This window comes from Pelodiscus sinensis, chromosome 4 (genome assembly GCF_049634645.1).
Source record: "Pelodiscus sinensis isolate JC-2024 chromosome 4, ASM4963464v1, whole genome shotgun sequence".
Classification (NCBI taxonomy): Eukaryota; Metazoa; Chordata; order Testudines; family Trionychidae; genus Pelodiscus; species Pelodiscus sinensis.
Window position 1 is genome coordinate 47,867,784 of NC_134714.1, and position 27,860 is coordinate 47,895,643.

General features: G+C 42.6%; 1 protein-coding gene across 6 annotated transcripts in view; it reads left to right on the forward strand.

The window, feature by feature from the left end:
* Positions 1–27,860, forward strand: part of RALGAPA1 (Ral GTPase activating protein catalytic subunit alpha 1) — a 230,850-nt gene that overhangs the window by 169,065 nt on the left and 33,925 nt on the right. For all 6 annotated transcript variants that reach the window (XM_014570781.3, XM_014570783.3, XM_014570782.3 and 3 more), the window contains 3 exons: positions 229–384; positions 15,370–15,528; positions 17,883–18,010. In XM_014570781.3, coding sequence (XP_014426267.2) covers positions 229–384; positions 15,370–15,528; positions 17,883–18,010 — 443 coding nt within the window. The remainder of the gene's footprint in view (positions 1–228; positions 385–15,369; positions 15,529–17,882; positions 18,011–27,860) is intronic.

A 27,860-nucleotide genomic window follows, 5' to 3' on the forward strand; every position in this document is an offset into this window, starting at 1 on the left:
ATAGCTGAAATAATGAAATTTACTGTTTTAAAAATTCTGACCGTGAAATAGTCCAAAATGGACCATGAATCTCAATGGGCTTTCTTTATAGCACAAAAGGATCTGCATTGACACAGAATTATGGGGAGTTTTTAATGTGTGTCATGATGCTTGAAAAAGCTTTTTTTTTAAGTATCTTTACGACCTGATGTTACTTTTTCTCTTAATGTTACATGGATTTTGATCTAGGTAAATCTCACAAATCATTGTGGTTTTATGGGAGGATTGCAAAAAAACAAAAGCACTGGATTGACCACTCCATATTTTGCTACCTCTACAGTAGAAGTAATGTTTCATGTGTCAACAAGAATGCCTTCTGATTCAGATGACTCTTTAACAAAAAAGGTATGTTGTTTTGAATACATCTTTTTCTTTAGGTAACAATAAATCAAGGGATTTTAGGAAATCATTCCTTAAAAATAATTGGTAGTTTTTCCAAAAATAATACAATACTTGTTCCTATAATAGTTTATAGAGAATTAAAGTTTGCCGAGTTGGATGGATTGTAGTGTTGTTAAATTACTTTCTACCAAATAATTATTTTGTCACAGAAGATGTACAAATGGGACAAAAATCATCTTATTGCTACTGAGGTTACAGGAATCACGATGTAAGGAGAGGGAAAGGAATAGATTTAGTAATTTTATTTGGAAGAAAAAGCTCCAAGTCTGAATGGCATGTCTAGTGCTTTGAGATTTCTGGATGCGAACTGTTAATGTCTCAAAATAGCTGATGAATACAGTTGCAAAGATGAATGTTTTAGTTCTTCTTCAAGCCTTGTATTTAAAAATGTTCATAGAACATTTACCTTTAGAAGATCAAAACTTCAAGTATTTGACAACATTTAGTGAATTTAGTTGTATTGCTTTGGTGATGACACACATGATCAGCAGGCATCTGCTTTCTTAAATCCACCTTAAGGGGAAAATCTCTTTTTCTGTATTGGTATTTTTTCTTTAAAATTTAATAAATTTCACATTAGTGATAATAAGTTGAGGCCTCAAACATGTGTCCTATTACAAATGAACAATTGGCTATCATTAGACTGTCCCCCTCTCCTCTGTACATACATCTTCAGATGTGCTAATCCATTCAGCAGACACATTAATGAGCATTGGTTGAAGTGTAATATTGGAGAAAGAAAGGCTGGTTGACCTCAGCATAGAGTTTAATACTTGTAATAAAATTAGATAGACGACAGTTAGTATAGAGAGAAATAGCTATGCCTCTGGCAAGCTTCAATTATTAATGACTTTTTTTGTTCTTTTTGTTCAACTTGAAGAAAATAATTTATAATCTTTTTATTATTATTATAAACTGACTTTTAATTCTAACTTTTCTCAGTGGGATCAGACAATTTTTAAACTTAAAATATTTTCCCATATGCCTAAGATTGGGTATTTCCTACTCTACTCCTTTATTTCATAAAATGCAGCTAATATATTATTTAGGTTTCCAAAGAAATTATTGAAGTATCTTAACAGCAAAAACAACTTTTTAGAAAGCATATAACTAAAGTAACACTGTTATTCCTGGTTCATTTTTTTTTAAAAGAAACCATCATACTTTGCATACAGAAATATGTATCAATAACCTTTTTGGATTAGAGTGATTAAAAAATAATATGGGGCAAACATAATGAAAATTGTTTCCGCTATTTGTTAACAAAAAAAACGACAATATTTTAAATGTTACAGGGTTTCAGCAGAAAGTTCAGCATGAATCCTGTACCTATTTTGAAATGAATTCCATCCTTTCTACATAGCTAACACCTGTAGCCACATTTCAGAGCTAGGCCAATCTTTTGGGGAATGTAATTTCTGAAAATACAAATCAGTCACGGTTTTCAGAATTCCAGTTTGACATTCTTACTAAGCCCCATTTCTTTCTGCTTTTACCTATACTCACATTCTTCAGTAATATAAACTATTCTGACAGGCAGTAAGGACTATGTGAATAGGAGACCAGTATGGTCTAAGTGAGTCAGGACACTGGATTCCATTCCTTACTGAACCACTAACTTGATTTGTAACCTTGGGTCTAGTCACTTTAACTCTCAGGTTTGTACAGTACCCAACATAGTGGGACTCAGACTCCAGCCGGGATCTCTAGCAACTTAGGCAATGTATACATTATAACCAGAAATATTATTCTTGTTTATTAAGGCTTGCTAAATACAGGGGCAGCTGGTGACCTCTTATAACAGAAGACTTTTCCATGTTTGTATAGCTTGTTGCAGCTGAGATGATATATAGAAATGGTGATAAAAGGAGAGGAAAATGAAGGGAAGATAAAGTGTGTGTGCACTGAAGTAAAAAACCCCTGCCACAACATATTTCAGAGCCTTGGTTAGTTGGCCCAGGCCTGCACACAGAGCTAAAAATAGAACTGTAGCTGTTTCCACACAATGAGACAATCCCTGTTGTCAGGTTTCAGAGCCCAAACTCTAACCTGACCAGGGATGTCTACACTGCTGTTGAGCACGAGTCACTTGAAATAGACTCTCAGACTAACTGCTGCATTTTTTTTAATTTGTTTTTGATTTTCTGAGTAGGTATATTCTAACTATATGGAAGAAGACATTGGATCTTGAACTGTCACTGACGATTTTAAATGTGTTTTAGCTATGTTTTTAGAGTATGTTTTATTTGTGGAATTGGAACAATTTATTGTAATTTGGTTGGCTGAAGATTTGTTGCTGGTTTCTATATTGTAATGTGCCTAGAGGTAGATGATAGGTTCATCCTATAAATGGAAATTAAATTTAATTAAAATAAAACTTCTTCCTGCCCAGCCCAAGCACTGCAGTATCAAGATTCTAGTGCTTTAGATGCCAGACCAATTTAAAACTTATTTTCTATCAATCTTTCTGAATGGAAAATAAAATTGCCAGTATCTTGGGTACCTTTGAAACACTGGAGTCAAAATATAACAGAGCAGAAAAGATGATGAATTCAAAAGGAAGAGAAGGGAATGTTTTAGAGATCTGAGACAGGAAGTTTTTAATAGAAACATTTCCTTTTTCTCAGTGAAGGGATATGTCAAAATAGAAAATATTTTTAATACAGTTACAAAGGTAATATTATGAAAGGGTCAAAATTAAGATAGAGCTATAAAATGTGACAATTCACAATAGGAGTGATATCACAGATTCACCCCTTGAGCTTATTTCCCTCCTCCCCTCATCTAGCTACTTCTAGCACTTGGCAATTTGAAGGTGGAGAGTGAGAAAGTGTCTTAATTAAATGAATATATGTGGTGTTAAAACAAAAGAGGTCATTTTCTAATTAGTATCTTATTAATCTACCTGAAGCTTTTGGTAACTATATAAATGACTCAAGCTTAGTTTGACATTAAAGCCCATTATCAAAGAATTCTAGATCCATCTTTCATAGCTAATTGTTTAGTTTGATTTTAATACACACTGCATGTTTAAAGACATAAGACCATAAAGCATGTCCATTAATGCGTTAGTATTTTTATAAAATTTCAATTAATCACATCTGTTATTTTGCGAGAGTAACAAAATGTAATGTTAAAACAGTGTTTTATGAAGAACTTAACCAGTGCTTGAAGGTACTTTAGATAGATGAGGTGAGTACATGTAACTTTACCAAATTAACTGCAGTAAGAAGCTGCTTCCTAAATTTTTCTCCTATTTTGTGTTCCTTCTGTACCTCTCTAGTGAATTTTATTTTTGACATAAACAAAATAAAAATTTGAAGATTAGCTTTCATTTTAAAAGGAAATAGTTTTTTTTCCCCCCTTCTCCTTCAGATAGGTGGGTACTAGAAATTACACATAATATTGGCAAGAGTTCAAGGGTTAATGCAAGAGATAAATAAAAGGAATTTTCTGTAAATTGAGCCCTGCATTATTTCAGTTGTCTTGCCTTTCCAAACCTAACTCATTTAATTTTAAAAAGTAAATACTTAAATTCTTCCTGACAGTGTGCTTTGCTTTTACTATCGTTTATTACTTCAATTATACTTGGTATCACTTAGAACAATCTGCCATTTGGAAATCTCAGTGTAGCCTGCAGCTTAGTATTAAGTCTGGCTGGTATTGTTACATGTACAGCATATGACACTAATGTATCAAAATTAGATTTGATCATCCCTTCTGGTTATATTTATTTCACATTTCTTTTGTATTCAGTTAACATAAACATATTAGGTAAGTTGACACATGGTGATGACTGTATAGTAAGAATATTTTCAAGTATTTTGATTTTAAAATTGCAGGTAACTTGGCTTTTCAAATTGTTGGGCACTTTTAGTTATTTTTAACAATGGAGAAGAGATTCAAAGCGCATACTGTAGCTGAAATGGAAAATATCTTTGTATTATATATCATCTGTATATGGTTATGCCTTAAATCCCCAACACAGATTGGGGATCCATTATGCTAGAGACTGTTCATGCTCATAAGAGACTTTCTCAGTCCTGAAGAGCTTACGATCTACACAAACAAGACGAAGTGCGTGGGGGGGGGGGCGGAGAGTAAGGATTATTACCCCAATTTTCATGTGGGGAAATGAGGCATAAAGAGCCACCTCCTCATCTGGTATAAATTGTCCTAGCTCCATTGATTTCAGTTATGCTATGACAAGTTATACCCCCTTTGTATAATCTGAGTTATTGTCCATCCGGAGTCCATTCTTGCTTCATGTGCGTCCTGGATGCACAAAATTGGATTTAAAAAATAATTGTATATACTGGGGAGGGCAACACATGCACCTTGTGTGCGCACTCACTCACAGTAGCATAGAGTGGCAGTTACCAATCACCGGTCCATGGACTGGTGGCAAGGCACAAACCCCTGCCTGCTAGGGGGCAGCACTCTGTCAGGCCATTCCCCCAGCTGTTAATGAGACTTGTCTGCTGGGGAACTCCGTTCTCTCTATGGTGTGCACCTGCGTACCCTCTAAAAATTCTCTTCCTGCCCTCCCATGGTGAGTGGCATTGTAGGCTGGGCCACGGTGAGGCTTTCCCTGCTGGGGCTGCCTCACCATGGCCCTGGTTCCAGTTACGGTGGCAACCATGCAACCCAGCCAGTAGGGTTGCGTGGCAGGCGGCTGCTCCACATCCTTTCCATTGCGGGTGGTGTTTCGGGATCTGGGAGCGGAGCCTTCGCAGCCATGAGTGTCCGAGCTTTTATCGATATTGCGGAGGAGGATCAGGTTAGAGGCCCTGGGGAGCCATGTTGGGTGTCCACACATTCCGCCCCTCCTTCAGCAGGACTCAGCTGCCCCTGCAGGGTCTTCCCTGCCAGCTCTGGCCTGCACTGTGTGTTTGGCTGCTTCCAAACATCCCAGGGGCACCGCAGCTGGCAGCACCAGTCAGAGATGAGCGTGAGGAGCCAGTTTCCCTGACTCAGACCAGTGTGTGTGTCAGGGAGGCTAGTACTGTCCAGCAGTCGGGGGGGGGGGGGGTGCCACAACCCCGAGACATGCACAGTCTGAGTGACCCTGCACCTATAGGCCCCCAACTGTTAACTGCATGGGGAGGAACTCTCAAGCCACCGGAAATATGCACCTGTCCCTGTTGCTTGTGCCATAGACACTGCTGATCCCATGCATGTGTCAGGGGCTGGGCTGTCACCAGACCTGTCCTGAGAGGGAGGTTGGGATTAAAAAACATTAACTAATCTTCATGTCAGTGTGTGTCCCTATGATCCGTTCCAGAGAGAGGACAGAAAGTTAAGAAGATAATCTCTTAGGGTATGAAATAACAAAATGCATATCTACCCAGCAGGTCACTATTTCGAAATAATATCAAGATGGAGGACGACTTACTCAGATTCCTGTAACCCTCATTTCACGAGGCGTAAGAGTGTTCTTCCTTCGACTTCCTGCTGTGTAGACAGCACCAAAAGTTGAATTAAGCTATTTCAATTACTCAATTGACATAGCTGAAGTTGCATATCTTAACTCTCACTGCAGGGCAAAAGTTCAGTTATTTCAAAATAACTTCTCTTATTTTGAAATAACAAGGCAAGTATTCACACTACCAAGCCTTATATTTCAAAATAATAACTCCTGCTTGTGAAGAGGAACAAACTTATTTTGAAATTGTTATTTTGGGAGTTATCTCGAAATAACTTATTTCAAAATAAGCTGGTAGTGTAGACCTAGCCTTATTGTGCTAGTTTTTATTGATAACAGATAAGAAGTGAAGAACAACATGCCTCTCTCACCAACTGCAGTTGGTCCAATAACATATATTATCTCATATATCCTGGACCAACAGGGCTACAACCACACAGCAAATGTGGTCAGTTTCAGTCCAGCTCAGAATGGCCCTAATCCTAATAACTAAAAGCTGTAATTTGACCTCCGTGTACTCACTGTGAGGTGTAGAGGATATCTTCTATAAAGTCTTTCGAAATCAGAATTAATAATATACCAGATTTATATAACTATTGCTGATGATTGTACTTATCATTTCACCTGTTACCAAAATTTCTTTGAACATAAAGGAAAGCAGTTGATTAACAGTATTCAGCAATATGAAACTCTTGAGGGCATGAATGTGGAAAGTTCAATTTGATATCATTTCACTGACATTTAATCATTTTAAGACTAAATAATATTTACAAGACAAACATAAAACATTTCCTGAGACTAGAAAACAAATAACTGAAGCACTGGTGAACTAAAATGATTAGGAGGTTGGAGCATATGACCTATGAGGAGAGGCTGAGGGATTTGGGCTTATTCAGTCTGCAGAAGAGAAGAGTGAGGGTGGATTTGATTCCAAAGAGGATGGGGGGAGGCTGTTCTCAGTAGTGTCAGATGGCAGAATGAAGGGCAGTGGTCTCAAGTTGCAGTGGGGGAGGTCTAGATTGGATATTAGGAAAAACTATTTCACTAGGAAGGTGGTAAAGTACTGAAATGGGTTATGTAGGGAGATGGTAGAGGATTTTAAGTCCCAGTTTGACAAAGGCTTGGCTGAGTTGCTTTGGGCAGGGGGTTGGATTTGATGGCCTCCTGAGGTTTCTTCCAGCCCTATGATTCTATAAGGCTGTCCCTACTGGGGCAGTCTCACCACTGCCCCAGTTCCTGCTCCGCAGCAGCCACGTGGCCCGGCAGATGAGATGCATGGTGAGTGTCTGCTCCAGGGGCACCCACCCCACATGGCAGAGTCATGTGGCTGAGCAGGGGTGCCTGGCTATACTGAGCCCTGAGAGCTGGCTTGGGGGCCCCCTGGCAGGATGGGCAGGGCTGAGCAGAGGTGGGGTGAGGGGAGAAGCCCTCCTAGCCGGAGTCAGTGCCCCACTGCTTTCAGCCCAACCTCTCCCCAGCTTGGTCCCCTTTTTCTTTTCTTTCCCTCCCTTCTTCCTCTTGGCCAGAGCCACCCTTCTCCTGCCCTGCCTGCTGGACCCCTTTGCCTCTCTCCAAAAATTAGTGAAAACCAGAACTATTCTGCAAAGCATGCCATCTGTTTCACAATGTATGATTTTGATTTTCTCGTCCACACAATGACATGTATTGTGTGCTTACAGTTGTAATGTAAAATAACATGTGACCCACATAAAATTAATCACCACAATGATTATGCAACTAAATTACCACACTAAATATGTAAATGTTTGTGCTGGTCCACCAAAAGTTTTTGATTGAGTTTGCTGGTCCGTGGTATATAAAAAGGTTGGGCACCACTGGCATAGAGTATGATGGATGGGGCAGACACAGTTCATACTAATTTCTTTCCTTCTGTGGCTGCAAGACAAAACCTTGTAGTATCCACATCTTGTGCTCTGAGCTGATTCATTTCTGTAGATAGTTTGTTAGTTTAGATACGTTTTTTTGGACGGTGTCTTAAAAAACAGCAAGAAAACTTTAGTGTTATTCAGAGTAGTGATAGGCTTCAGAGGCAGCAGGGCTGGGGTGAGGGGGAGAATGAGCAAACAGGAGCTGGTGTGTGCAGGGAGATAGTTTAAAAGCCAACCAGCTTCTGGGGAGCCAATTGCCACCCATGTGTAACCGTGTAACTGCTGGAATTTTTAGTGGTTACGCATTTACTTAAACTCATTTTAACATCTCTAGTAAGGAGCATCACTCTTGGGATCAGGAGCAGTAACAAACCCTCTTTCTAAATGGGGGGATGGAAAGCCTCCCCTAAAGCTCACTCTTCTAAATGCCTAAAGAAATGGTGTCCCGTCTCTGTGTATCTGCACCAAAACCCAAACCAGCACCAGCGGGCTCTTTCCCGCACCAAGAACTGAGTTGCCTCAAGTACCATTAGCAAGTCACTGACCGTGACACCAAATCTCCTGGCACAAAGTACTTTAGTACCATCTGCTCTGCAGTGAGACAACCGAGCCACACCGAGACAATACAGTCCACACCCTTGGCACCAAGTAAGACCTGGACTGTGGTCTCTTGAGGGCTCTATGTCCGCACCAGATGAATGTTTTTGTCAAAATTTTCCTCCTTCCCCTCCCCCAATAGTCTTATGGTTCAAGCAACTGAAGAAGAGTCATATCAACTCAAGCAACTCAAATCCACTTCTTGGATGAACAACTCAAAGCAGAAAGGAAGCAGCCCAGAGTAACAAGACTATCATTTGGCTATGGTGACACCAGAAACCTAGCATGTTTCAGTGCCACTGTTTGGTCCCTGGGCCTGAGACAAGGTGGATTTCTATGCACCCACATCCCCCTGCCATCCCACCCTTGGGGTGTCGGCATGCCCCTTCTTTAGGCCAGAAGACCTGCACTCCTCTGTCACCCTTGCTGAAGCCCCATAGACGGTGGTTGACGCTCACGCTTGCCAGAGTCCCATAGACAGTAATTGGAGCTACATCTCTGCCTGACTGCAGGCTAGAGCTCTGATAGTTTACTGCCCAACCCTGCTTGCAGGCTAGGCTTATAACTTAGAACCACTGTCCTGACCACTGACCAGAGCCCAAACTGTTTGCAGCCGCCTCTGCTTGAAGTCCAGGGCCCACTGTGTACCACTATTTCCCTTTTTTCTTTGTTTTGAATGTACTCTAGCAGACCAAACTGCAAGGAAGTGTGGCCTCCCTCAGAAGTAAACACAGAGGGATAATGATGCCCACTTACAACCATCAAAACCCTCAGGCACGGCCACTGACAGGGGAGGCGAAGAGACCAGTTGCCTCAGGGCCCAGTCAATGCTAACGTGGCAACAGCAGCTGGCACCCCAGACCCTTTAAATCTCTACCAGAGCCGCATGCCTGGCTAGGGGAGACCTGACATGGTCTCCAAGCAGCACTGGAGGCTGGCTGCCCCACCCCTTCCACTGAAGGCCCTGCTTCTTCTGGGGACCCAAAAGGGCCCCCCCATTGCTCAAGGCCCAGCGATGTCTTTCACCAGCCCTTTCCATAGGGGAAGCAGACTGCGTGAGACCAAACATACATCAGCAGGGCAAGAAACCAGTATGGAATTTCCTTCACAAGAAAACTCCATATTGTCCTCTTCAGAGCTTGAATGACTTTATTTTGGGAAGCATCCATTTGAAAGCTTCATTAGAATCTAAGGAAAGGGACAAAGAACCCTTGCTTCGTCTTCTAGATGAAAGATAAGTAACTGAACACTTTAGATGTAGGGTTGCCAGGTGTCCGGTTTTCTACTGGACAGTCCGGTATTTGCACCGTCCGGTAAAAAAATTCAGAAAATACCGGACATGTGCAATGTCCGGTATTTTCTGAATTCCCGGCTGGGCTCCAGACGGAAGCCTGGCGGGGCGGGGCGGGGCGGGGCAGTGACTGGGAGGCAGGGCTACAATTGGTGCTAGGAGCCTCTGGTCACATGCAAAAGCCGGGAGGGGGCAGGGGCTGGGACTCCCAGCCACTCCCCCGCTCGGCTTCTGCACACAACCAGAGGCTCCCAGCACGAATCGCAGCCCTGCCTCTCAGCTGGGAGCCTCTGGTTGCATGCAGAAGCCGGGTGGGGTAGTGGCACCCAGCCCCTCCCCCCACCCCTGCCCGGCTTCTACGAGCAACTCAAGGGAGTGCCTGTTGGGGGCACGGCACCTTGGACTCTGGCTGCAGCCAGTGGCTGCACCCCCTGCTTCCCGCCCCTCCTTCTTCTGGGCCCCAACCCTCCCCAGCTCTGCTTCCCGCCCCCCCCTTCCTCCCGGCTAGCCCCGCGGCCCCCGGAACTCCCTCTCTGCCCCCCGCCAGCTCTGCTTTCCGCCCCCCCTTCTCAGACGGTCCCTCTTCCCCACCCATGATCAAATGCGTCCGGTTTTTTGGCGGGTTCTACCTGGTAACCCTATTTAGATGTTGTGGGTGATCCTGATCAAACTGATGGTGAGCCATATTGCTAGAAGGTAGACTGGTGAGAAAATTCTTTGTACAGTTCTATTACTTACCATTCATTGTTCCTTGGTACAAGCATCTAGGCAAAATGCTGCAGCATTGGTAGGACATTCTTACAATTTTTATTCTAATAGAAATTCTCTTATCCACTTCCAGGCAAATAGGTAATTGCTTGTAGGTTACCAAGAGTTGAATCTGTATGGACATTTACTAAACAGAGAACCAGAGCTTACCCTGCTGTAACGATGCTTCTTCACACAGATACCATAGCCTGCCTTCCTTCTATGGGATTCTGACTGAAGAAACAGAGCATGGGTTGCAGCTACCTCACACTTTATACCAGAGGCAAGCAAAAATGGCCCATGTCCTAGCAAGAGCGTTGGACAGGTTCCTTGCCTTCCATGTTCCTTGCCTTCCTTGCCTCCCATGCCGCTGAGAGAGGCCAGCTGTGAGGGACATGTGTTGTCTGCACACTAGAGGGAGGGGAAGGTCTCTACATGCTTCCTCCCTCCCAAGTACCGAGAGTGGCCAGCTATAAGGGCCATGTGTTCCCTACACACTAGAGGGAGGTGAAGGTCTCTACATGCTTCCTCCCTCACAAGCACAATCTCGCAGCTCCCATTGGCCAGTAAGTGGCCAATGGAAGCTGCCTGGGCCATGCTTACAGCACAGGCAGCACACAAAGTACTAACACTGCAGGATGCAAAGAACACATGGCCCTGCAACTGACCACTCTGAGTGGCAGAGGGGGGCATGGAAGGCATGGAGCCTCCGTGAAGGTCCTGCAGGGCTCTGGCTGGAAGCCCCTAGGTAAGCATCTCCTGGACAGAGCCTGCCTCTGGCACCCTAGTTCCTCCTCTCCCCCCCCCCCCCAATCCTTTGCTCCCCCTCCTGAATCCCTGCCCTACATCGCCACCCAAACCTTCTGCACCCCTGCTCCTGCACCCAATCTCATTCCAGACCCTACACCCCAAACCTTTGTCCCAGATCACAACAGTATTCCCTCTAATTTTTTCAGTCCATGTGTGGAATAAATTGTATGTGCACCAAAGCATGTGCAGATGTGCACCTCCATTAGAAACACATGCTGCCAGCTGTGGGCACTCTGCTAATCCGCTGGGCAGCATTTAACTCTCTCCTAAGTGGCTGCCTGAGTGCTCAGTTTCCAGGGAACACTGATCACAACTCCTTCCTGCCCTCGGTCACAACCCAAACCCCTGCACCCCATTCTACACTCATTCCCCAGGTCAGAATCCTCTCAAGCACCCATGCCCCCTTGTATATGCCAATCCACAAACCCCTCCTTCACCCAAACGCCATCCCAGATCCCATGACTCCTTCTGCACCCCAGTCCTCTACTCTGAGCTCCCTTACGCACTCAGCCCCCATCCAGGACTCTGCATCCCCTCCATTAATATCATGAAAGAGTGTGGCCATTGACCACTTAACCAAATTCTTGGAGTGGAACTCCATCAAAAATTATTGCCCACCCCTGCTTTATCCTCTGTGATACAAGGAATGCTAGGGTGCAGGTGTGGCGCCAATGGACACTATTTACAAAAAATGCAGTTTTGCATGCATTGGACACATGCACATCCAGAGTGCAACTCTGTATGGACAAGATCCTGAAGAATTAGTCACTGTAGAATAAGTGCAGGTTGAATCTCCGTGGTCCAGGATTCTCTGTTCCATCAACATCCGTGTCCAGAAGGACCACAGATGTTGCTGGACCAGCAAGCTCCAGTGACAGAGGTTACTGACTTTTGGGAATGGAGCTCATTGGCCAGTAGGGCTGCTGGAGCTTGCGAAGCAGCAGAGCCTGCAGCTGGCCGGTCAGTGAATCCAGTAGGGCTGCTGGAGCCCACAGATTAGCAGAGCCTGCAGCAGGTGAGACCACCAGAGCCCACAGGGCAGCAAAGCCAGCAGGATCACCAGAACGGGAGAGGCTGGTGCTCCCCCCTTCCCCTTCCCCCCCACCCCCGGTCCAACAAACTCCCTTGTCCAGGATCGTTCAAGTCCCAAGGGTGCCAGACCAGGGAGGTCCAACCTGTAACTGTTTTCATGGCCCTGAGAGAGAATTGACTTGTTCCGGATCATTCAAGAAGTCTCTGTCAGAGACAGGAATTGACACTCAGAAGATCTAACTTCTGTACAATATTGGGCCACAAGAATATTCTCCGTGTCTGCTAGAACAGCAACTGCCGGTCTGCAGACTGGTGCCGGGCTGCAAACCACTGGCTGCCGGGATACAGTGGCTGCCGAAGGTAAAGCCAACTGGTGGCAGCACTGGGGCTGAGGTGGCAGCCGGAAGAGGCAGAGCAGGAGGTGCCTCTCTCCTTTTCCCCTGCTCCACCCAGATAAGATGGCAGCCCAGCCAGGGTGCTGCGCTTCCACCCATGGGAACATGAAACACACTTGGGGCGAAAGGGGTGACAAAGGAAGAGGGAGTGTGTGCGCCAGCAACGGCCCCTCCCCCTTCCCATGCAGCAGTAATGGCCACGCTCCCCACAGGGGGCAGCCTTGCTTTGGGAAGTGTAGGGGTGGGGGCAAAGAGGTGTTGGGTGAGGGTGTGTGGAGGACATGGTACAAGAGGGAGTTGGCATGGGCTGTAGAGATCAGAGGTTAAAGGGTCAAATGGCACGGGCATAGGGGTGGGGGTCAAAGAGTGTTAGGCACTGGAGCACAAGAGGCTTGGTTGGGGTTAGAAGTTAAGGGGGAGGGCTGGGCTGAGGGAGGGCAGGTGGTAGAGGTCAAAGGGCAAGAGAGGTGGGTTTCAGAGGATCAGTGGTTATGGAACAAGGTGTGGCACAGATCATGTGGTCTCAAGAGGTAGCAGATCTGAGGGTGTCTGAGGAGATTTGGGGAGCTTCCAAGCTTATACAGGCAGTTGCAGGGTCAGTGGGGCAGAATCAGGGTTTGGCACAACAGGCAGTCATGGAGTTCGATGAGCAAGGGGCATCACGGGTAGTGGGGCAAGATCAGGGAGCAGGAGTGGTTTGGCAGCATCTGGGGAAATGGAAGGTTGTCAATTTAAGTCAGGGATCACTGGGACACGGCATGCCAAGGTTGATAGTGACAGTGGATGCAGAACAGGCTCCAGAAAATACAGAGGTGGTTGAAATAAGGAAGTTTACAGTAGGAGGTGTTGGAAAGCATGAGACGGTGGACACTGGGGTGACAGACTTGGCAAGACAGACTTGTGAGGTAATAGGGTTAGTGGGGTGTAGGGGATATCATATGATGTATTTGGCAGGTTTAATAATACAAAGACACAGAGTGCCAGGGTTGACTGGACACGGTTGGAGGGTTCTTGGGTTGCAAGTAGAGGGATGTTCGGTGACAAGACTGGGTCAGCGGGTGACTGGGTTGGTGGACAAGTAACATTTTATTTGCATATTCATTTATTGCATAATGAATGTGCTAATATGCAAATAAAATGTAAGTGGTCCACCAAAAGTTTGTGAATGGGTTTGCTAGTCTGCAGTATAAAAAAGGTTGGGAACCACTGTGCTAGAAACGTAAGTGCCACCCTTCACTGAATCTTTATTTTAAAAACTCTTTTATCCAGTTACAAACCAACAAACAAAAGCACAATCTTGTAATGCAAAGATGACAACTAACAACCTATTTAGGCTCTAAAATTTGCCCCATTTTAAGCAAATCCTAAATAGTGTCTTAGGAAATTTGTAGATTATATTAGTAAATCAAAATCATCCTCTCCTGAGAAGTATCTGTTTATTATCCAGAGATGCTGCATAGGTTTTTCTTTTATTTAAGGTGCAGATATGTTCTTAAAATAACTGTGTTAAAGTGGCCCTTTCTTATTTAACAGATGTTTGTAGGAGAGGCGGAGGGTGTGTGTATGTGTTTGTTTTCAGGGAAGCAGGGCCAGCATAGTTCAGTGAGTTGGTTTCTGTTCCTTGAGTATTATCAACATAGTAGTTGACTAAATTCCAATCAGATAAAACTGTACAAGCTAACTGAAGGCAATGGGCCAACAGAGATGTCATCTGTGGTATAATTTGGGATTGCACAGGTGTAACTGAAGACCTAATTTGTCACATATACAACCTTTGTTATTGGTGATGATGGGTGAGGGGGGAAGCTGTTCTCAGATGCCTGGTTGATTTTTCAGGGCTGCCACTAAGAGGGATGAAACATCTTTTTATCTGTACACTGAACCCATTGGACCAGAAAATACATTGAGAAATAATAATGTGAAGCTACTTCATGCCATTTTTATAATGATTTTTCTGAAAATAACAGATTTTAATAGGTGAATTCTGGAGTATAATGTTGAGATTTTCAAAAGTGTTCATCATTGGCCTAATTCTATGTGCTTGGAAGATGATTGGAGTTTTGCCACTCTCAATGAAGCATAGTTAAGCAAATGGTGAACAGTTTTGAAAGTCAAACCCTGAATGGATTAAAATATTTCTTTTAACTTAGTATATTATTTGCAAGAGTAGTTTCATTGGTGCACATTTTGAATTGTTTATCACAAAACTTCTGGTCACTGAAAATTGCAAGGGTGTTCAAGTTCAAGAAAAAATATATATGTTGTTTCAGTGGTTTTGGGAACATGGAAAATCCAAGTTATGGTCTTCTCTGTGATTATTATTTATTTGATGCCCATTTACAATTGGGCAAGAGAAGGATGGTTTTACATTTATGAATGTAGTCCCTATTAATATTGTTGTGAGGATTTAATGTATTTTCATAAGTCAGATACAAGCCACTGAGCATCTTCTACCAGTTTTATTAAGGAAACATGTAGATTTAACTTGGAAATAGTCTATATTGTCATAGCTGTGCATTTAAAGTCATATATGATATGAACATACTTAATACAGACCTCATTGTGAATGTTTGCTTTGCCTTACATCTGAATCATGGCATTGCAGTAAGTCTGGATGTGTCCTCTCTGTACCCCACAAATTCTGACTGGCATTTGGCATGCCAGGCTGGACTATATCAGAACAGCTGAAGTACTGTGTATTCATCTGTTAGAAATTATTTCATTTTTCCCTTCTTTTTCCAGCTAAGACATTTAGGCAATGATGAAGTGCATATTGTCTGGTCAGAGCATACTCGAGACTACAGGAGAGGAATAATTCCTACAGAATTCGGTGATGTCCTTATTGTTATCTATCCAATGAAAAACCACATGTTCAGTATCCAGATCATGAAAAAACCCGAGGTAGGAGCTTCTTTTTTGCTTTTCCTCATGTGTTGACTAACTTGTGAGTTGTCTAGATATATGCTGATGTTTTTTATGGTGTGATATATCGATCCAACAAGGTAATCCTCCTTTAATTATGATAGTAGTAATAGCCACAACATAGAAGTCATGTATACAGAGTGCAGTGTATAGAAAAAAATAAACAACTGCAAACAAAAGATTTTTAATCCCATCAAGCAATTCTGATAATTAATATAAATTGCAAGAACAAAGGGTAGAGTATTTTATGTAGTCACTTCAACTCTGAGATTAGATTAAATTAAATTAGTCTGGTTCGTTAGATTTTTATTTTATTGTATTAGTACATAAATCCAAATCCAAAATCCATGCCCTAAACAGGCTCTCTTCTTTCTTGCTCCATTCAGTGTTTCTGCTTTCCTTTCCTTTTTCTCACAGCCATTTCTGACCTTTCTTTAGACAACCACACAGGCATTCAGACCCAGTTTCAGAATTTATTTAAATATGTTGACTTCAGTGGGATTACTTGTCTTGCTTAAAGTAAAGAATATGCTTAAATACTTTTTGACCTGGGGAATTAAGTGTGGTTGCCTTCTTTATCTGTTTCTCATAGCCACGCTCATTAACTGCTCCAGATCTACTTGTCAGTGGCGGCTTGAGCAGCTGTTGGAGAGGAAGCAGCAATGAATGGTTGAATTGTATAATTTATAGGTGTGATATCAGTGGCATGGTTTTACATATTTATATTTTACAAGACTGCATTTTGTTTACTATAAATATTAATACTAAAATGCTATGTGAGAGAAATGAGCAGTAGACCGTATGGCATTCAGTGTGGTATGGTAGTAGCATTGAGTATGACACTAATGCCATAAATGGTATGGTACTATCAAGGATGCACATATTTTAATTAAAACTACATTTTTTTTACTACATAAATATGAGGGGTTGCATTCTTGCCATATTTTATTTGTAATTGCTTTAAGGGAACATCTTTGCTCTAAAAGCATCTTCTTAAATGGAACATGAATGACTTCACCAATGAAACTAGGTAACTTCAGTATTCTCAAAGTCGAGCCATGGCATGAGTAATGAAAAAAATACTGCACTAAACCCTTTTATAATGTGAATCACATCTTATTAGACTTCTTATTGAGTAGCTGTCATATCATAAGCATATTGGACAAATGTCTTCTTTTCTGCAGTTATACAAAATCTTTGTGGTGGTAACTCCAGTAACTGTTGCTACTTAGGTCTCTACCTTGTTTTTAGCTACTAACACTGCAGAAGGTGCTCCACAGATCGCCGGTTAACCACACGCAGTCGCTTCAGTGCGACAAAGGAGTCAAGATGCTAATTAATCAGTGAAAAATAAAATGTGAAAATATTAGATCCAGATAATTCTGTGGACTTTTGGGGATAAAGATCAAACTTTCTGTTAGTCTTAACCTGACTTCAAAAAATGCTTATAAGTTTGTGTATGCAAACCCTGAATTTGCACACACATCTGGGAGTTAGCCATATATCGGTCCATAATGTCCATGCATACGCAAGCTTTGGCATCTTTGCGGGAAGTTGTTATAATGAATACCGCAATGAAAGAAATATTTTAGAGCAAATAGGGAGTCAGGCCTTCCACTTCTAAACATACTTGAATTTTTTAACATAGCCGAAAGCATTCACACTGATTTTATTAATCATGTACTTAGCTCCCAGTGTATGCTAAGTACAAAGTATAGACATGGGGTAAAATCCTTACCCTTTTCAAATCAACAGCATAATTCCTGTTGACTGAAGCAGAGCCAAGATTTCACATGTGATTGATTTCTGCTTCAAAAAATACATACTGATTGTAAATATGATATAAAAAGTGAGAACAAAAAAGGGATGGTGGAAGGGAGAGAGTAGTGAATGAAGATTCAGTAACAGTCAAATGACAGTTATGTGCACATATAGATGGTTCCACACTATAGTTGCATGCTGTATCTAAAAATGTAGTTGTTTTTAAAGCGAGTAATCATTTCCTCTCACCTAGCCTTTCAACTTCTTAATTGGCACGTATATGATTTACTATTAGGCTTTTGGCAGAAAGTGTTGAAAATAACCCTGGATGAGACATAATACTCAAATGGTTACTTAATTTTTCTGCACATTCTGCTTTATCTGTTACCAAGGATATCATGCAGTTATATGGCTATGCATTTTCATGAAAGAATAGGTCTATCATGAATAATTGTGATTAACCAGAGATGAGGAGGAAAAAGAGTAGATGAGTACTCCATTGTTAATGCTGATTGCTAATTGTTATAGCAGCGATTTCATATTAGGGTTGAATTTATTAATTTCTGATTCAGGTTCCATTCTTTGGTCCTCTCTTCGATGGATCTATTGTTAATGGAAAAATTCTTCCTATTATGGTTTGTGCGACTGCTATAAATGCAAGCCGAGCACTGAAATCACTGATTCCATTGTACCAAAACTTGTATCCTTTTCACCTGTACAGTTTCCACATAACACTGTCTTTGCAGGTCTAAAATATGTCATGTTTTTGTTTAGATCTTAGATTTCTATCAACTTAATTCAGGAAATATATTTCAAACTGATTTTTTAAGAAGTTTCAAATTAATGCTTTAAAATTGCCCAAATGAGAAGACCCATTTGTGCTATTAAATAAGGAATGAAAGTTTAACATACAAGTTCATTTTGTATACAGATTTTTTCCAAAAATAGCGTGGGTTTTTTTTTTTTGTATTGTTAGCAACTTGTTCCTTTAGAGAGAGTAGATATTTGTTCATTGTTAGTATTATGTAATTTCCTTTTTCAATTCCACTGGTATTGTTTTTGTTTCAAAAAGAGAAAATTGACTTTCTATTATTGCTGCTCATGTGCTTGATTATTGTGGAACCTGATACATGGTTGCAAAATGCGATTAAGAACACAATGCTATCGTCAGAGGAACATAGACATGTATGGTAGAGACATCTGAAAAGGTTATTACCTTTTCCTGGTGGAATTGTATATTTCTGTAAACCTTAGAACAAGGAACTCCTAAGAAAATAAGTTTCCAGAACGAAATGAAGTGAAAATAAAAGAATAAGGTAAGCTAATCCACTTAAAAATTAATACCATATAATATGGTATAACTTCATACTTTATCCATTTATCATCACATAGTAAATGGTCTGTGGATTTTTTGCATTTCTCCACTTTCCAAGATTGACGTCTTCTGTTATTATTTTGACAGAGTAAATGTATGTTCTTGTTGAATCCATTTTAAATAATGAATAGGAGAGTTTAAATTTGAATTAAGATTTTTTTTTTCAAGTCTGTATGTTAGCTTTTACCAGGAGTGTAGATTTATTGCCTTGCTTTTATCAGTTGATAAACTATTACTCAAATGTTCTGTACAGGCAGTCCCCGGGTTACGTACAAGATAGGGACTGTAGGCTTGTTCTTAAGTTGAATCTGTATGTAAGTCGGAACTGGCGTCCAGATTCAGCCGCTGCTGAAACTGATCAGTTTCAACAGTGGCTGAATCTGGACGCCAGTTCTGACTTACATACAGATTCAACTTAAGAACCCCAGGCATCCCCAAGTCAGCTGCTGCTGAAACTGATCAGCAGCTGATTCCAGGAAGCCCCGGGCAGGGGCTTCCTGTAGTCAGCCACTGGTCAGTTTCAGCAGCAGCTGACTTGGGGACGCCTGGGGCAGAGCAGCTGGGGTGCTGCTGGGTTGGTCCAGTAGCGCCGCCGCTGGACCAACCCAGCAGCACCCAAGCTGCTCTGCCCCAGGCGTCCTCATTCAGCCGCTGCTGAAACTGACCAGCAGTGGCTGAATCAGGACGCCTGGGGCAGAGCAGCTGGGGTGCTGCTGGGTTGGTCCCGTAGCGCCCAGTGCGGCGCTACGGGACCAACCGGCAGCGCCCCAGCTGCTGTACCACAGCCGCCGGGAGCAAAGCCTGGCAGGGGGACGGGGAGCAAAGCAGAGCAAAGCCCCGGAGCACGCGGGCAGCGGACAGCCCAGACGCGCCTGGGCTGCCCGCTGCCCCCGTGTTCCGCCGCTTTGCTTCCTCTCCCTGGTCTGCTGGAGACCAGGTAGACGGTCCCGTTCGTAAGTGCGGATCCGACATAAGTCGGATCGCGTAACTCGGGGACTGCCTGTATTCTTTCAGAAATTGACTTTGTAGTAGTAATGTAATTTTGCTTTTATTGTCCCATTTGATTTGATGATATAGTTTCATAGATGGATATTGGTGTAACACATTGATCACATTTAGTGATGTATGTGGGGTCTCTCTCTTTTGAGAGATGCATGCCCACTATTATTTCACTTTTGAAGAGGTCTAACTTTTATTTTTAGTCTCAAAGTGGCTTGGACTAGGAATTCTAATTGTGTTGCCATCATTAGACTTCCAAAAGAGCTGGGGCGTAAGAGTGTGCTGAACAAAACAGGAGAACTGTTGAATATTATTTGCCTTGAAAAAACAGCCTTCTTTATGCTATGCAAAGTAGCAATATATGTGAGCTTTTGAGGCTATTATTGTTCACATAAAAAAAATCCCACAGAAATAATCTGCAGGTTTATTAATTCTATTTATTGAAATTTGTCCCAAGATCTGAACATTATGTGTACCACAAGTAGTCCTATAGAGTTTGCAGGTTCTGTGCTCCCAATTATAGCTACTAATATACATCATTATTCTACACAGTGGTCACTAGTAAAATATGGATGTTTATAATTTTAAATAATTAGCATTGCTTTGATATGAAAGGAATTCCCTGTATACTGTTGGAATTTGTACCCCCATCCAGCATGTACTGGGAACCAGTTTTAACTGATTATGTTATTTAGTTGCTAACATAGTGTGAATTGTCATCTGCCTAAACTTGAATAACATGTTCAGTACGCTTCATAATACTTTGAAGATTAAAAAGCTTTATCTACTGTAAATGCAAACTCTTCTGTGAGGGTTGTGAGCAGTGTTTCAAAAACCTACTTTCCTAGGATAAATAAAATGTTTTCCCTGGTGAGTTGGGCTGTGAATCCCGTCTGCTTCTACGGAGAAGACAAGAGCAGGATAACCCTCTTGCTGCTCCTTTAGCAGGAGGGACAGGGAGAAAAAGGGAGTAGAGTGGTCCAGACAATACTAATCTATTTTGTATAAAAGGGAGGATAAAAGAGACCAGACTAGTTGGATCCTTCATTTTTCAGATGGTAATTCGGAGAAAGGAGCAGAGGGTCAAGGTGGAGAGGTTTATGAAGTGGGGCCATTGCAGCTTGAGAGCCCTGTTTATTTAAAAAAAAAACCCACAAACAGCAGGAACCAAGTTGATTTTATTTATTTATTTATTTATTTTATTTGTACCTCAGAGTCAGATTTAATTGGGGGTAGTATAGTGATGTATTGATGACATAGAAGATGTGGCAATAGTAATTAAGTTAGACTGGGATTTGAAGAAGCAGATCATGACAGACTGTTCTAGCAAATGCGTGTCAGACATTCTTCAAGTCTTGTAGGTGAGTATTTTCTCTCCTCCTTTCTGAAGATGGAGAAATAGAGAGAGCTGTTGAGAGAAGATTTTTCAAAGCCATGATTAAAATGCAAAACTACAACTCCTAATCTGATAATTAACCCACCATGCCATGACACTCTTCAATATGTAGTATATGCTACCTGGAAGGCATTTTTTGAGTACTCTTTTGGTCAGCTGATACCAAGCTGTGTGAGACTTTGCACGCTTCCTCCACTCCCAGGCCAATCAGGGCTTGGAAGTGAGGGGAGCATGTGAAGTGTCCTTCCGCCCTGCCCCCATCCTGCAAGGAATGTGCAGGTTGACTCTTAAGTGCCGGGTGCCCTGACTGGCCTGGGGACAGGGGAGCAGCAGGACTTCCGAGGGCCAGATCAATCCCTTTTGCCCACGCCTGGTCTAGGTGCATGTAGTTTGATTTCAGTAATTTTAGCGTTTTTCTGTTACAAAATGTTATGGTTTGTTTGTGTATAGATTTTTGTAACTGCTTTGCAAGTGGGCTTTTATTATAGGTATCACTCTTGAAAAATCTTTTGCTATTTTAATGGGCGATAATCAATTGTATATGAATTCCCAATGCATTGCTGTAACTAAGAGTGTGAACATGATCCTTGGATATGTAATCGGGGAATATCAGATGGGAGTGGGTAATACCTCAATGTATGGCATTAATGAGACTATTACTGGAATACTGTCTCTAGTTCTGATGTCCACACTTCAAAAAAGATACTGCAAAATGGTTCAGAAGAGAATTAGAAGAATGATTCAGGGTCTGTAAAATGTTTTCCAATCTAAGAAAAGCTTAAAAAGCTCAGTCTGTTCAGTTAATTCAAGAAAAGATTTAGAGGTGATTTGAGCTGGCTATAAATAACTACCATTTTGCTTACAGTACAGGCAGTCCCCGAGTTACACGGATCCGACTTATGTCGGATCCGCAGTTACGAACGGGGCTTTTCTCGCCCCGGAGGACGGGAGCGGCGGGACGTCCAGATGAGTCGCGGTCCCGCCACCCGCGTTCTCTGGGGCAAGAAAAGCTGCTCCCCGTCTCCTTGGTCTGCTGGTCAGACCAGGAAGATGGGGAGCAAAGCCTCGGAGGACGCCCGCAGCGGGACAGCCACGGTCCGCCTGGGCTGTCCCGCTGCGGGCGTCCTCCGCAGCTTTGCTCCCCGTCTCCCTGATCTGACCAGCAGACCAGGTACACGGGGAGCAAAGCCTCGGAGGACGCCCGCAGTGGGACAGCCCAGGCACGCCGCGGCTGTCCCGCTGTGGGCGTCCTCTGCGGCTTTGCTCCACGTCTCCCTGGTCTGCTGGGGGGAGGGAGGGCGCAGCTAGTGACCCCTCCCCTCCAGCAGACCAGGCTTTTCTGCCCACGACGCCTGGGGTAGAGCAGCTGGGGCGCTGCTGGGTTGGTCCCGCAGCACCGCTCCTCAGCGCTACTGGACCAACCCGGCAGCACCCCAGCTGCTCTGCCCCAGGCGTCCCCAAGTCAGCCGCTGCTGAAACTGACCAGCGGCTGACTACAGTAAGCCTGAGGCAGAGTTGCTCTGCCCCCGGCTTCCTGGAATCAGCCGCTGATCAGTTTCAGCAGCGGCTGAATCTGGACGCCAGTTCCGACTTACATACAGATTCAACGTAAGAACAAACCTACAGTCCCTATCTTGTACGTAACCCAGGGACTGCCTGTATTGTTATAACTGTGTTGGTCCCAGGATTAGAGCAACAATGTGGGTCAGGTAATATCTTTTATTGGATCAACTTCTATTGGTGAAGGAGACAAAAGCCCTTTGTCTCTCTCCAACAGAAGTTGGTCTAATAAAGATATTACCTCATCCACCTTCTTCTTATCAATATCTACACAAGGAAGAAATTTCTGATAGAAGAGGGCTCCTTAACAGAATAAGACACAAAAGAAAGAGCCACTGGTTGAAAACTGAAAGTAGACAAATTCAAATTAGAAGTAGGTGCACATTTTTATCAGTAAGATCCATTAAAATAATTTACTTTGTTACCTGAAATCCTTTTAGTCAAGATCAGCCAGCTGTCTGTCTAAAACATGTTATATCACAAACAGATGTTATGAGCTTGATACAGAAATTACTTGGAGTCTATAGCCTGTGTTATGCAGGAGATTAGACTAGATGATCATAATGGACCCTTCTAGTCTTAAAAACTATTTCTTTGTCCCCTCTCCCAAGATCAACATGCTTTTAAATTTCATTTAGGCCATTTCTCTTGAGGTATAGTTAAATTACTCATTTTGAACCCACAGTTGTTAATTTACTTCCGTTCTAGGTTTTCTAACTTGCTTAGGAAGCTTAAGTTCAATATTTGCATCATACAAGTATAGATGATTTTTTTTTCTTCTGGTGTTCAGCTTATGTCTCAAGAACAATGTAATGTTCAAACTCTGTGGTTTCTGATTTACCTATCGATAAGTAGGGCCAATACGTAGAATGTGATGATATTGAGTGGTCTTGCTCATTTGTAGATCTATAAGTGAGAATATGGAGTCAAGGATTTCCATATAGTTCAGTGAGCAAACCTGAATTTGGTAAAGTCAGAGAATGTTGGACTTCTGTTTTAATTCATAGTGCCAGTGTAGAAGCCGTTACAAATTTCATTTTGGGTCAGTCAGGAATTCCGAGTCTCTTATTTTACAATTTTTCCTCAGACCCATTCAATTTCTTAGCTATCCAAAGCTATTTGATTCCCTGAAGTTCCAGGCTTTATTGCCACTCCCCAAATGTTTGTCTCAAAGAGTCAGTGTTATGGACAAGTAAAGCTCAGTATTGCTTCTTCCCGTGCCACTAATTTAATTCTTGGTTCCACCCAAAAAGTTCCTGGCAAACTAACGAAAGGCACTCTCTCCCCAACAGCTTAGCATACTATTAGTATGCTGTGGCCACCATCAGAGCAAATGATCAATCTAGGATCTTTATATCCATGGGGTAGTACATGTAATGCTGTTGGATTGCTGAGTTAGCCCATTACTCACCTGCTTGCTTAGCCCCCACCTTTCCTCTTTTTCCATTATATCAGAATAAGCTTTCATGGAGAGAATGTTTCAGAAAACATGCATGTAGGCTTACAGTTATTGGGATCGTTCTGTTCTTGACTCAAAAACTGTGCTACCCAAGATAGATAATTTGCTTACTTTGATAAACTTTGCTCATAACAGTCTTATGCTGTTAGCTAGTGCTAGGTGTTGGAAACAGGCATTATGTGAATCTTTCCACATCATTTTGCCATATATATAGATCTTAAATAACATGATCTTGCTCTTGAAGTTCTGTGCTAGGGGATGAGTGGCAAGCATGAAAAATGTTTTTTGGGGAGATTTTTATAATGTGGGCTGATGTCCATTAAGAATTCTGCCTAAACATTTTTAAATGAAGGGAAGAGGAGACAATATCAGTAAACTTTATAGGAAGGGATAGAGGGAGGGAAGAAGTTAAATGATTGGAGAAATAGTTTTGTCTAGCCTTTCTATGTTTAAACACTTGTTTTCTTCCTGAATGCTAACATTGTACCAAACTTTTAGCCTTTCACCATAATGGTTTTAATGAAAAAATTGTATTGGTATACAAGGAGCATCACTCTTCTCCCTACATCTTTTTTTCCGCATTCATTTTGAGTATTTATTGTTTCCATCATTTGTTTTATTCATGAGATAATGCTTTGAGGTTTTACTTCAAGATTGAAAATACTTCAAAGTTACTTGTAAAATTCAAACTTCTAATGAAGAGAGTCTTATTTGATATGCTTTTTACTGATTTGCCGAGAAGAGCACTTTGTAGGAAAACATCTCATATTTGTTGCATCTCTTAGACTAACAGTCTGCTTTCAGATAATCTTTCCATGCTTGATGGTCCATCTTTATCTTATATTACTTCACTTTGCTTTTTATATTTTATCATAAACTGAGAAATTTTGTACAATTCAAACTCTGGGTCACATTTTTCTCAATTAAGAAAGGTTCATATTGATCTGTTAAGTTTTCAGGTTGGCTTTTGTGAATAGAATCATAGAACACTAGAACTGGAATGGACCTCAGGAGGTCATCAAGTCCAGTCCCCTGCCTTCACAGTAGGATCAAGCACCATCTATTTTAGATTATCCCTGATAGATGTCTATTTAGCCTGCTCTTAAATATCTCCAATGATGAAGACTCCACAGCTTCCCAAGGCAATTTATTCCAGTGTTTAACCAGGACAGGAAGGTTTTCCTAATGTCCAACCTAAACCTCCATTGCTGCAATTTAAGCCCATTGCTTCTTGTCCTACCATCAGAGGTAACAAAGACCAATAGTCAGGAGGAAAATGTAAATCATAACCTTAAGATAGTTATATGTGCAGTGAACTGGAGGATATTAACCAAATGAACTTTAATAACTCATAGAAGTATTCTTCCATCCATCATCATCTTCCATAAGTGGAGCTGAAACCAACAGACCAAAGCTTAGAATGAGTTAGTGCAAGCTCCACAAGATGCTCTCTCCTTTCTCTAGATCCTGCAGAATCTCTGCAGCAGTCTAAATCCACAGATTGGGAGCTGGTGAACAGAGTAGTCAGCCACACGATATGGCATACTTCTTCCCAAACCCACTGGGCAGAATGGTTCAGGTTATTGCAGACTTGAGTTTGAGGTTCCTCCTTTGCACTGTGAACCCTGCTCCATGAGAAGCCATTTTGCCAGGAGACTACAGAGTGCGGAGCCTGAACTAGATTGGATTACATTGACTGTTGGATAATGAGAAATCTGTGGCTTTAGGACATGGGTGGGCAAACTATGGCGCATAGGCCACATCCAGCCTGTCAGCCATTTTAATCTGGCCCTCAAGCCCCCACTGGGGCTAACCCTGCTCTGCATGGCTCCTGGAAGCAGCCACACATCCCCCTTGCACCTCCTTTGTTTAGGGATCTTTGTGTGCTGCTCCTAACACCGTGGCTGGGAACCATGGCCAGTGGGAGATGCAGGGTCAGTGTCTGTGGGCAGGAGAAGCACACACAGCCACCTGGCTGTACCTCTGTGTAGGAGCCAGCTGGAAGGAGCACATGCTGCTGTTTCTGGGAGAGATGCTTGGGAGGTAAGTATAGCCTTGAGCCCCCTCCAACTCTCTAAATCCCTCAGTCCCAGCCCCATACCAGAGCTCACACTTCTAGCCAGAGCCCTCCCACACACACCTTGTCTCCAACCTTCCGCCCTAGCCCAGGGCCCCCTCCTGGCCTTCTAACTCTTTGCTCCCAGCCCTCTCATACCCAGCTCCACCCCAGAGCCTGCATCTCCAAATGGAGTCCTCTCGCCCTCCCAGATACCACTCTAATTTCGTGAGCATTCATGGCCCTCCCTACAATTTCCATACTCTGTTGTGGCCCTAAGTTTGCCCACTCCTGTTTTAGGACCTGTCATAACAGATATGTACTCGCCAATAGAGGAAACTCCTCTATGCCAGAGAAATCAATGTAGGAGGAATAATGGTTCTTTAGTAAAGACTGTATGGCTGTGTCAACACTGCACCCCTTTTCCGGAAAAGGGATGCAGATTAGACAAGTCGGAATTGCAAATGCAGCGGGGGATTTAAATAGCCTCATTGCATTTGCATGAACATGGCTGCTGGTTTTATCTGGCTCGGGGCTTTGCCGGAGAAAAGCGCCAGTCTAGACAGGGATCTTTCGGAAAATAAAGCCTTTTCCGAAAGGTCCCTTATTCCTGATTTTAAGAGGAATAAGGGGCCTTTTGGAAAAGGCTTTATTTTCCAAAAGATCCCGTCTAGACTGGCGCCTTTCTCTGGCAAAGCCTCGAGCCGGAAAAAAGCAGCAGCCATGTTTATACAAATGAAGCGGGGGATATTTAAATCCTCCACTTGATTTGCAATTCCAACTTGTCTCATCTGCATCCCTTTTCCAGAAAAGGGGTGCAGTGTAGACACATTCAACGTCTCTTGTCTGGCACAGAGTGTCCTGAGCCCCAACGCTGCCGGGCTGCATCCCCAGCAACAATGCTGCGCTCCTGGCCTCTTGCTGCAGGGCTCCACAGCCAGATTGCCTCTTCCCCCAAGTGTCTTCCCAGTCCCTGCTCTTCCCCCTCCTTCCCTGAGCTTGAGCACTGCAAATGAGCTATTTGTGGCGCTCTGGAAGTTCTAAGACAGCGGAGGGAGGAATTGCTGAGTGCAGAGCCTAGCTTTTCCCTATGAGTGCTCCAGCCTCGGAGCACCCATGAGGATGCTGCACCATACATGTTGCCAGATGACGGAAGTCTGGACTATAAAAATCCAACCTGTGTCTTCGATGACCTTTTAACCATATAAAAAAATATAACATGGACAAAATATTTTACCAACTGAACAACTTTAATTACAGTTTGAAATACGCTGAGGTTTTTTGTCTTGAATTATCTGGAATTGCTTATTGCTCATTAACCTAGTCATAGGCTTCTTCTGTAACATTGGTACTACTAACATAAAAATATAAAAGTAGAAGGCAAGAAGGACACTATTTTGGTAATGCTAGTTTCTTTTTTTTCCAACTACCATGTTTGTCCAGTCTAAGAGGAAAAATCAGCATTTTGTATTCAAATGATATCATATTTTGCATAAATATTTGTATACCCAATATAAATGTAATAAGGGGCACTTGTTCTCTTTCCCATCCCCAAATAGTGAGAGAAGAATTCTCACTGATCACTGTGGCCTCCCCGGAAAATAGAGAAAGATTCATCCTCTTGTAGCTGCCTTTGTACTGAGTGCTGCTGCTGTTTTGTCAAACTGCTGGACTTGCACCATATTTCTAAAAACACAGGATCAGC